Source organism: Suncus etruscus, chromosome 11 (genome assembly GCF_024139225.1).
Source record: "Suncus etruscus isolate mSunEtr1 chromosome 11, mSunEtr1.pri.cur, whole genome shotgun sequence".
Lineage (NCBI taxonomy): Eukaryota > Metazoa > Chordata > Mammalia > Eulipotyphla > Soricidae > Suncus > Suncus etruscus.
This window is the reverse complement of record NC_064858.1, coordinates 78,569,496-78,579,139: the sequence shown is the minus strand read 5'-3', so window position 1 is coordinate 78,579,139 and position 9,644 is coordinate 78,569,496. Positions and strand designations below refer to the sequence as shown.

Here is a 9,644-nt window from a genome sequence, read left to right as displayed (position 1 = left end):
GACTTGCATATTGGGATCTCCACATCCACCCTCGAGGCCCCTCGAGGACCTCTTGAGCCAGGCCCAAAATGTCTGAAAACTTGGTTCTATGAGGACATTAAGTGCAAAGGGCCCCAAGAGCAAGGTTGGCACGCCGACCCCTATGCCAGTGGGGCTGATTTCTTACCTGGGCCAGCACCAGTCGTGATGCCAGAGCTTCCCTCTACCATAAGCAGGCACCGTGAGGCCAGCCCTCTCAGTCGGGACTGCTGTCCTCGCAGACTGGGTGCACAATGTCCATCGGCTGCTGATCCAGCCCACACCTAGGTATCTTCAGAATCTTCACCTTCGCTGGTGCCACGGGGCTCGGCCTCGGGGGGCTCGTGGTGCTCGCGGGACAGCAGCTGGGTGAGCCCCTGTGCGCGGAGGAGGAGATCACCGCCCAGGAACAGGACACCGCAGAGCACCAGAAGTGACAGCACGCCCAGCACGACCACCTGCACCACTGCGTGCGACCCCTGGAGGGCCTCAGTAGGGCCCCCGGACTGGTTGCAGCAAGAGCTCAGCCAGGCAGCCCGAGCTGCCGATCCAGCCTGCGAAGTGTTCATGCTGGGGTGCAGAGCCCAATTGTGCTCAGGACAGCCAGATGTGGAGTGCTGGAGCCAGAGGAAGAGGGGAGGGGCTAGGCAGGCCTCCCCGGGCGCCTGCCTGACACCCCCCAGGCCAGCCTGAAATACTCAAGTTCTTCTTTAAAAAGGGGGCTCCTCCAGCAGGGCCCCAATGCAGACTCTCTTCTTTGGTCCTGGGTGTTGCCCCTCCCACATGCTCTTACTCTGGCCTGGAAAGGTCTGGAAATAGCATCTCCCTCCCATCTCTGATGGGTCTTCCACACCCACTGAGCAGAACACTGGCTTGCAGGGTAAGCCTCATCCCTATTCCCAGGCTCCCAATCCCTGAGCTTAGTACTGCCAGGTGGCCTGGTCAGCACTTCTGCCCTCTGACACTGTGGACTGTACCTGGCAAACCACTGTGATAATACAGGCAGGCAGGACATTTCTGTGGAATTGGACCAGGCAGTAGTTGAAAACGGCAGGAGGTTCTTGGGGCTGGACTAGTAAGCTGCTTGCTCGGTGTCTCCTGGACAACAGGGTATGGCAAGAGGGAGGAGAGATCGGAGGAAAAGGGTGTTTAGGTCAACCCCTACTGCTTCACTCAGGCAAGCAAGGGGCAGGCCAGCTTTGAGTCATCAGGATGGAACTACTGTCCTGTCCAAAAAACTGGGTGTCCTGTGATCAAGCCAGGAGAGTAGAACTGTGGCTTAGGACCAAGTCTGGCAATGCTTCGACAGCAAGACAGCCTAGAGTTCTTATAACTCCTGAGGGGCCGGGGCCTGAAAGATAGCATGGAGGTAAGGCATTTGCCTTGCATGCAGAAGATTGGTGGTTCAAATTCCGGCATCCCATATAGTCCCCTAAGCCTGCCAGGAGTGATTTCTGAGCGCAGAGCCAGGAGTAACCCCTGAGTACTGCCAGGTTTGACCTCCCCTCCAAAAAAAACCTCCTGTAGGGTTGAGCCAGGGAAGTAACTCAGGAGTACAGCACTTGCCCTGAATGTGGGGGGTCCTGGGTTCTACCCTGGCCCAATATCAATCAGTTCTGGCATCAACCTGGAGCCCTCCTTAAATGCACCCTGCCTCTCCTGGATCAGCGAGCCCCTCATAGGTACCCACAGAGAGCCAGCAGAATGCATGACCTAGGTAGGCCAGGTCAGTCAGGGTCATGCACCTTATGAATTTACCAGAATGGACTTCCCCATCTCCAACCCAGAAAGCCTCCAAAATTTTTTATTTGCCCAATGTCCTAGAGATTAAAGGTAGCACATAAGCCTATTGTGAAATATCACATGAGCAAGAAAGATCACAATGAAGAAAAGGAGCAAATACTCAGGCCATTGGACTTCAGAACATATCGCCTCCCCTCCCACTTCTCAGCACACTCCCCACAGTTCATTTAGTCTGGCTAGAACTGACCCATATAAACCAAAAAGCACTGTTAAAAATGTGAAATCAATCAATTCAAAGCACACAGCAGAGTGCACTGATTTGGAGCAAAAGCAATGTTCCAACACGCAACGAGGGTTTGCTGGACACGAGGGAGGAGTCACCGGTTAAGTTTCAAGCCATGTTTCAGAGAAACCCCAAATCAAATGACTTCCTGGGGGGCAGGGAGGGAAAGCATGGGAATGTGTGTTCTGAGGTACAAAAGTCGGGGCAACCATAAAAGAACAAAGGCAGAGCTATTTGAACTTCCTTGGGAAAAAGAGATTCGTGACCTCCAGAACCAGATTCTAAACTCAAGGTTCCCATGGCCCTAGTTATACCTAGCAGGTATTCCAGCACAATACAAAGTCAATTTTCGTCCATCTTTAATCCCAACCATTACCCTTGGTTTGGAATAATGTCCTCAGAAAACACCAGTTCCCCACAGATCTGACATACAAAGTGCTCATGTTTCAAGGGAGAACACAAGTCAAGGGAAAGATGGCTCAGCCCAAAGTCACCTTCTCAACTTTTAATCACCATTTCAGTGATGACTCTTCTGTAGAACGGGGACCCCACTGGTGTGGAGGAGCAGCTTAGGCCAGTCTGCTCAGCAACAGAGGTTAGCTAAGAGGACAGAGTCCAGTACAACACAAGGAAGTCAACAAACTTCTGAGCCTCATTTAGCACCCACAGCAGTCTCCAGGCCCTGGGGGGGGGGGGGGCTTACAGTGCAATCCCAGATGCCCAGCACCCAGTGAAGCTAGAGGGCCAGGGTGTCTTTGATGAGCCTGCGCATGGTTGTGGTGACGGAGGTGCCCAGCGCATCAGTGATCTGAAAGGAGATCTTGTAGAGGTAGGGCTGTACGTCCCGCAGGCCTGTATCAAATACATTGTCCACTTCCGACTGTGTGGGCATCTTGGGTAGGTACTCATGCCGGTTCATCACCTCCACGATGTTAATAATCTTCTCGCACAGCTTCTCACCCACCTTCTCCCGGCAAATCTGCCGCTCCTGCTCTGTGGCCAGTGCGACCACATGCACCTTCACTGTCCACACCTCCCAGGGAATGCACTCGTCCGAGAAAGGCCAACGAGACTTCTTCTTCTGGTAGAACTCCAAGGACATCTGCCCCAACCCATCGCCACCAGAGTTGCGGAGTGCATCCTGGGGAAGGAAGGGCAGATGGCAGATGATCACCTCTAAAATTCTCACCCAACGTCCTGCTCCTTCCACCCCAGGAAATTCCACTCTCCTCCCCTCTATTATTGGACCTTTGGCAAGGGCAGGAAAAGAGACCCAGAGCAGAGTAAGACTTGTGTTAAGTGATATTGCCACTGCAAAACTAAAAGTGAGGGGCCTTGGGCCATATTTTGCCTTACAAACAGGCACATACATACCTGGGGTCCACCCTACATATGGTCTCCCAAGCACTGCCAGGAGTGATACCTGAGCACTGCCAGATAGGACCCCAAAACAAAATAAAATAAAATAACTTAACGAAATGTATTTCCTTGGCAACCCCACTGGTTTTGTTCAGTGGGAGGTGATGAAGCACTCACTCTGGTGCAGGTCTTTGGAACACAATCCCATGGCCCTTTCTCAACAACTGCCTGGCAGTTACATTAGCCCAATGGTCTGAAGCAAAAGGAGCTCAGAGAGGGACCAATGATGGGTTTTGCCAGTGTTTGAACAGATTTCTGGACTGTTAATCCTTCCTTTATCTAAAAGGCCTTTTCTTCCCATCACCCCATCTCTTTGGCCTCTCTCTTCTCAGCATCAACATCTCTCCTTCTCAGATAAATTCTCTTTGCCTTCTCCCCTCCCTATCAATTAAAATAAATTTTTCTACTTCATTTGACAAAACTTAAAATCATGATCTCTTAAAAAAAAATGAAAGCAGAGCAGCATGGAGTGGAGAGAAGGGGGTCTAGAGAGCCCTACTGGGACAAAGGCAATGAAGGGTCTTTATTTTGGCCTGGGATAAGTGGGTGCATGGGGGTAGCAGGGGCTGGGCATTACTCAGCTGTGCTCAGGGTTATTCCTGGCTCTGCACTCAGAAATTACTTCCTGGTGGGGCTTGGGACACTATGTGTGTTGTCGGGGTCCAAATACAGTTCATTCACATACAAGGGAAGCACCCTAAACACTGTATATATCTCTCTAGCTCCAGGAAGGCAATGAAGGACCAGCGAGTAAAGGGGGAAGGCAGAATTTTCGGGTCCAGCCTCTACATTACAGGTTCCTCTGAGAAGCATACAGAGCCCATCTGGGGCTGTCATTCTGCCTATTTCATTCCCCACTCCCCCATATTCCTCTTTGCATAAGGCAACTTTCCCTCAAATTTAGGGAGAATGAAAGGGGTGATTCAGGAAGGAAGCTTACCTCAAATTCTGGCCAGGAAACAAGTCTCCATCTGGCCACACCAATGGCAGACACTAAGCTGCACCTGTCCCAGGCTATTTCAAACATGTGACAACGGACCCATTCAGCATATCCACGCACCAAGACATTCTTTTTATTTTATTTTTGGGTCACACCTAGGGGTGCTCAGAAATCACTCCTGGCAGGCTCGGGGGACCATATGGGATGCCGGGATTCAAACCATTGTTCATCCTGCATTGGTTGAGTGCAAGGCAAACGCCCTACCGCTATGCTATCTTTCCGGCCCCGGAGATTCTAATAATCATTCCAACTTTACACACAGGGAAACTGAAGCCCAGAGGAACAAGTACTCTATATTTCTACAGGTACCTGGAGGACAGACGATGAGTACCAAACCCCCCGTAAGAGGACAGGGAAATGGCCCATACACACACCCCTTTGTGACGTGGAGAATGGTGCAAGATACATACATGTGAGAGGGTCTATCTCATACCAGGCACACTCCTGTATTTAGCACAAATGCCAGGCAGTGTTGGGATTTCCAGACACCTATGGGATGTCAGACAAACCATCCTCAATTGACCTCAGAGATGGCAGCTGAAAACCTTTCTCCAAGGGACTGGGCTGCCTTGCACGCTGCTGACCCAGAACCAACCTGAGTTCAATTCCCAGCATCCCATATGGTCCCTCAAGCCTACAGGAGCGATTTCTAAATGCAGAGCCAGAAGTAACCCCTGAGCACCACCAAGTGTGGCCCCCCAAGATAAAAAGAATCTAGGCAGCACTGGTACCAGATGTCAAAATTGTTCTCCTAAAATTAAAAAATAAAATATAAAGAATTCATTTCTTTGGGCTGGAGAGATAATAAAGGAACAATGTACTTGCCTTGCATACAGTCAACCACCTGATTTGAACCCTAGCACATATGTTTCCCTGCCACTCCGTAACATAGATACTTCCGTTTTAGGGGAATGTTGGCCCGCCAGATGTAACTAATATGATTTTTCTGTAGAAGTGAGCTGATATTTCCCCAAGAAATATTTTAGCCAGCAGGCCCAGCAGGTGGACATTAATTATACCCCCAAATGGATTACTGGCAATATTTCTGACATTCATGACATGATAGTGACATTACAATTTCTTATTATTTGGCACATTCTCTCCCTTGTAAAAATTACAGGCCAAAATAGGGCCTCTATCAAAATAGGGCCTTTTCTCAGAAAAATTTCCACACCAAATAAGACAAGTTTGGTCTCTTTCTGTCAACCTATTTACTTCTAAGGCCAAGTCAAAACATAGCATCTTTAAGACAATGTCTTCTCTCCTTGCCTTTGAACACCACAGCATGATGACTTTGCCTCAAGGACTTTCCCTGTCACTTTGAATACCTGCTAACAAACAGGTTTGGCTAGTGTAGACTTAGGCTATTGAATTTACTAGGTATAATTCTGTACCCCTTTCATATAAGTTTTATCTCTTTCTATAACCAGACCATAGGAAGTTGGTCTTAGCCCCTAGCTAGAAAACTATTCCCTTAGGTTAAGGATATTTGTTGTTAGAAAGGAAACCAGGATTCTTGCAATCCCTTAATTTACATCAGTAATGACACCTAGGGCCAGGTGATTACTTTGATATGTAAAAAATTAGCCTTCCTTTTATCCTCTGGCTCCTAACTGAACTCTATTCTATTCTGAGATTACAAACCACCTAAAGCCATGTGTATTTGCTTTAAAATCAAACAATATACATTGATAGTATCTGTACTTTGAAAAGAAACAAATGTGGGCTTTCCTTTATGATATAACTGTCCCTTTACCCTTTATATACTCCCAGTCTGGAGATTAAAATTGTCTCACATCTGGGGCCGACACAAAGGTGTTTGCCTTGCTCCGGGACTTAAGGTGGTTGGTTCGAATCCCAGGAGTCCCACATGGTCCCCCGTGCCTGCCAGGAGCTATTTCTGAGCAGATAGTCAGGAGTAACCCCTGGGCATAGCCGGGTGTGGCCCAAAAACCAAAAAAAAAAAAAAAAAAAAATTGTTTTACATCTATTGAAGATACGGGTCCCCACACATTTTATTTTGTGTGGTTTCATTATTTCATATTTGATATTTGGTCGCTCGTGTGCCTGTTTTCCTCTCATGAAAGATTTCATCCCCACTAGAGATGCTGAGATGCAAGACGCCTGCAGCATTCCCCAAAGCACAACTAGAAGTGATCACTGAGCATAGAGCCAGGAGTAGGTTATGAGCAGAACTAGGTGTCGCCCCTTCCAAAAAAAAAAAGCACTTCTGGGTCCGGAGAGATAGCACAGTGGTAAGGCATTTGCCTTAGATGCAGAAGGGTGGTGGTTCAAATCCCTGCATCCCATATGGTCCCCCGAGCCTGCCAGGAGTGATTTCTGAGCATAGAGCAAGGAGTGGCCCCTGAGTGCTGCCGGGTGTGACCCAAAAACCAAAACCAAAACCAAAACAAAACAAAGCACTTCCTTCCAAAAGAGAAAAAGAAGTAATTCCATTTGCTGGTTACAGAACTGTGGCTGTGCCTGAGCGGTAGGGCATTTGCCCAGCATATGCAGGACCCTACAGTCAACCACACCATATTCATCGTCACACCACCAGGACCGCTGGTATGGTCCTGGCAGCCTCCCAAGTACTGCCAGGAAGGGCTCCCACAATGGCAAAATCAAACCAACCCAACCCTTTCATTGTTGAAAGATTAAAACAATGAAAGCCCAAATGAAAACACAATTTAACATACCACCCCCCATTCCCACTGCTGAGGTGACCAGCATGAGTCCACTACATCCCTCCCCAACCTCTCTCCACCCACAGGCATGAAGACACTGTCCACTGTGCCCAGAGACCCTCCACTTGGGTGAACACCGCCTAAACCCAGCAACTCTGAGTTCATAGGGGAGACTCAGGCTGGGCGAGAGAAGTAGAAGCAAAAGGTGACAATAGAGAGGGCTGTGGAGTCAGAGAAGGCAGAACAGGGGTAGAGCAATATTGCAGATAAGGCAATGGCTGATCAGGTTTGATTCCCAGCAACACATATGGTCCTCTGAGCACTGCCAGGAAATATCCTTGAGCACTGGAGTCAGGAGTAAGTCCTAAGTGCCAGTGAGTGTGGTCCCATAAGAAAAAATAAAAATGAAAACAGAGGATAAGCAGAAGGATGCCTATTACTCTTCAGGTCACCAAATGGTCATCTACTGAGTCCTATCCTATTGGCACCCACCTCTCTTCACCTCTCCTCACCCCTCTTCAAAGGCAACTCTGAAGTGACTGTAAAAGAAGGAAAAAGGCAGCATGCCAGGTGTCAGGGCGCTTGAGCCCACTTGCTGCACGCAGTGCCACACACCTACCTTACCTTGAACTCCCCAACAACCTTGCGCAGGGCACGGTCCAGCTCATCAGAAGAAACCCGCACATAGGTGAAGTCGATGAAGTCGCAGTCAACATCCTGGGTGCCCACAGTGCCAATAGAATAGGTGCCCTCCTTCTTGTAGTGGAACTTGCCGGTGCTCCGGTGCAGGAGCACCGTGTGCAGCACAGCCAGCATGGCCTCCTCCACCTGTCGCCCCTCCACTGATACCTCCAACACCTCTGAGCGACAGTTCATCCTGAAGCTTGCCCCGAACCACAGCAGAAAAGAATCAATAGTCGATGCTCAACCTGCAAGAAGCCAAGTCAGGACAATGACATCAGTTATATATGGTGGCAAGTGACCTGTTCATCACTTTCCCCAGAGCCCAGCTCTATACTTTCCTGCAGCAGCCTTTAAAAGTGTAAAGACGCTCAGCAAGAGTACGGGAGCAAGCTTCAGGATTATTGGCCGAGGCTTCAATTCTATCCCAAGGACCAGTAGTTTGAGGTGACTGCTGGCTGGACCCAGTTCTCAAGCACTACCATTCAAAGCAACCTCTGCCCAACCCTGAGACACTGCCAGGATGGAGATGGGCAGGTCAAGTTTACTGTAGCAAGGACATGGTAGCATAAGAAGAAAAGGAATGAAGCCGGAGAGATAATACAGCGGGTAGGGCACATGCCTTGGATGCAGCCAACCCAGATTCAATTCCTGGTAACTGTCATGGTCCCCCAAGCCCTCTAGGAGTTGATTCTTGAGTAGGCTCAAATCTGATTTCCTAGGACCCCAAATTATCAGGTAAGATCTCTTGAACTTTGAGTGTTTTGAGGAGTGCTCTGCCAAGATTAATTTTGTACATAAGAAATCAACACTGGCTAATGGGCCAAGAATGCACTACAGCCAGGAAGGAGACTCAGTGGTAGTGCATATGCTTCAACAAATAAGGCCCTACACTGCAGCTATGAGCAATAGACTTTAAAGCCTGTCTGAAAGGGGCCTGGGGATGTGGATCAAGTGACAGTGCACTCAAGTGGTAACTTACATGCGTAGCATGTGCAAAGTTGAGTTTGATCCCTGGCACCAGATGCCTCCCATCTCCACACTGAAGGATGTGACTCCAGCGGCTACTGAGCCCCAATGGGCACAGGCTAATACCACGGGACTGAGCATTGACAAAAGTGGACCAGCTTTAAAAAAAACAAAAGCTGACAAATATGCTTCTACCCCAAATTGTGCATGTTTCAAAGCCACACAGACTAAGTTAATACTTGTGGCTGGCAGAAGCAACACAATAAGGTTCGAGGGGGCAGGGCTCAGAGGTGGAGGTTTCTCCACCCATAGTCCTAGGTTAGCATTCCAGCTCTCCTGTATCATGCTCTGTGACATAAGCAAATCAAGTCCAACTATGAACTTGTTTTCTTACCTGTGAGTGCAGATTGTTGTGAGGATTCACATACATGGAAAGCACAACAGAACAGGCATTAACAATGACTCCAGGGGGCAGGGCAATGAGTCAAAGGTTTGGGGGGACATGTGTGAAAGGTCCAGGTTCAATTCTCCATGGTCCCCCATAATCCTGACTCCAAAGCTAAACAGCCGTTTTGGAACCTCCAGCTCTGCCTTTGCTCTCTGTGTCCTCAAGCTGGCTGCTCAACTCCTATGTGCCTTAGTTTCTAGTCTATAAAAAGGGGATGCTGGGGCCAGAGAGATAGCACAGCAGTTGGGCATTTGCCTTGCAAGCAGCCGATCCAGGATGGACAGTGGTTGTAATCCTGGCATCCCATGTGGTCCCCTGTGCCTGCCAGGAACGATTTCTGAGCGCAGAGCCAGGAGTAACCCCTGAGCGCCATCGGGTATGACCTCCCCCGAAAAA

At 49.1% G+C, this 9,644-nt stretch overlaps 2 protein-coding genes across 2 annotated transcripts; both read right to left on the bottom strand.

The window, feature by feature from the left end:
* Positions 1 to 302: 302 nt before the first annotated feature.
* On the bottom strand, positions 303 to 587 carry SMIM41 (small integral membrane protein 41). The gene has a single exon (XM_049782971.1). It carries the CDS (start codon positions 585 to 587, stop codon positions 303 to 305), a length of 285 nt encoding a protein of 94 aa, XP_049638928.1.
* A 1,799-nt stretch (positions 588 to 2,386) lies between these two features.
* ATG101 (autophagy related 101) lies at positions 2,387 to 8,153 on the bottom strand. The gene is made up of 2 exons (XM_049783605.1): positions 7,775 to 8,153; positions 2,387 to 3,185 (listed from the first exon to the last, which is right to left on the bottom strand). The coding sequence occupies exons 1-2, from the start codon at positions 8,024 to 8,026 to the stop codon at positions 2,781 to 2,783; spliced, it is 657 nt and encodes a 218-aa protein (XP_049639562.1). The 5' UTR covers positions 8,027 to 8,153; the 3' UTR covers positions 2,387 to 2,780.
* Positions 8,154 to 9,644: the final 1,491 nt, after the last annotated feature.

Bases quoted from the DNA above. Each gene is read 5' to 3' on its own strand.
- SMIM41 (XM_049782971.1), bottom strand. From the start codon at position 587: ATGAACACTTCGCAGGCTGGATCGGCAGCTCGGGCTGCCTGGCTGAGC.
- ATG101 (XM_049783605.1), bottom strand. From the start codon at position 8,026: ATGAACTGTCGCTCAGAGGTGTTGGAGGTATCAGTGGAGGGGCGACAG. The intron at 3,186-7,774 runs GTAAGGTAGGTG...TTCCTTCCCCAG, and splicing joins AGGTTGTTGGGGAGTTCAAG to GATGCACTCCGCAACTCTGG.